Source organism: Grammomys surdaster, unplaced genomic scaffold, assembly GCF_004785775.1.
Source record: "Grammomys surdaster isolate TR1022 unplaced genomic scaffold, NIH_TR_1.0 125179, whole genome shotgun sequence".
In the NCBI taxonomy this organism is placed as follows: Eukaryota; Metazoa; Chordata; class Mammalia; order Rodentia; family Muridae; genus Grammomys; species Grammomys surdaster.
In genome coordinates, this window is record NW_021620071.1 from 418,295 (window position 1) to 419,303 (window position 1,009).

General features: G+C 54.7%; 1 protein-coding gene across 1 annotated transcript in view; it reads right to left on the reverse strand.

Annotated features, from left to right (window-relative positions):
* Srpk3 (SRSF protein kinase 3) overlaps positions 1–319 on the reverse strand; it is a 4,580-nt gene extending 4,261 nt beyond the window's left edge. Inside the window, exons 1-2 of the mRNA XM_028785301.1 lie at positions 263–319; positions 55–185 (exon numbers count right to left, since the gene is read on the reverse strand). Of these exons, the coding sequence (XP_028641134.1) occupies positions 55–185; positions 263–318 (187 nt within the window). The 5' untranslated portion in view covers position 319. The remainder of the gene's footprint in view (positions 1–54; positions 186–262) is intronic.
* Between the last annotated feature and the right edge of the window lie 690 nt (positions 320–1,009).

The following is a 1,009-nucleotide window of genomic DNA, read 5'->3' on the forward strand; positions in this document are numbered from 1 at the left end:
GAGTCCTTGCAGTGGAAATCTGACTGGCCACATGCAGCCAACGCCAGGCCTTACCCTTGCAGTAGTCCTTAGGGTCTTCCTGCTCCTCATCATCAGACCCTAGGAGTCCCTGCAGCAAACGAGGTGCTGGTGTGGCCGGAGCTAATTCAGAGCCTGAGGACTCAGGCCCACAGGAAGTCTGAGAGCTGTGAGTGAAGACGGAGGATGCAGACAGTGAGCTCACAAGGTGCAAGGGACCCCAGTCTCCCCAGCCTGGTCATACCTGCTGCTGCTGCCACCATAGTCTACACCACCACTACCACCGGCACTGGCACTCATCCTGGTGTCGCAGCCCAAAGCTCTGGTGCACTGGACCACTGTTCCTTTGGGGCCCGGCCGTGGCCAGTGCATTTATAGCTTCTGCTGCTGATCTCACCCGCCTTTATAAATAGCCTCCCAGCTGCTCAGCTGTGGGCAAAGTATGCAGCACAAGGAGGGGGGGAGTGCACTGATGGCAGCCCTGGAGAGCCAAGCCCCTAGGCCAACCCCCCCCCCCACACACACACACTGTTTTTACCCACACTCTAGAGACAGAAGGAGCCACCAAGCTGGGGTTATGATAGCAATTCAGTCCCTAGGCTGATTCACCACAGTGTAGGACTAGCCAAGGAAGACATCTATATGGAGATAGAGCAGTCTGGAGTTCCTGAACTCTAAGGTTGTAGGGAGGGGAGGCTCCTATGGAAGAATGGAGTTGATACGTTGACCAGGTCTTTAGGGTGTGCTCTCTCCAAATGCTGCAGGGTACTTGATGCATTCTCGAACTTCCCACTTAACTCGTGTGCATATCCTTTTAGAGGTGACCTCCCACAAATCCCATCTGAAACCCATTCTCCACTCATTCTCAGCCCTGATCCCAGCTCTTTTGTAACTCATAGACACCCCCCATACAGGTGGGAGCCCACATCTCCCCTCTGTGTGGCTGAACAGGGGTCAAGGGCAAGAGCTAAAGGTAACTCATTCCTCCCAT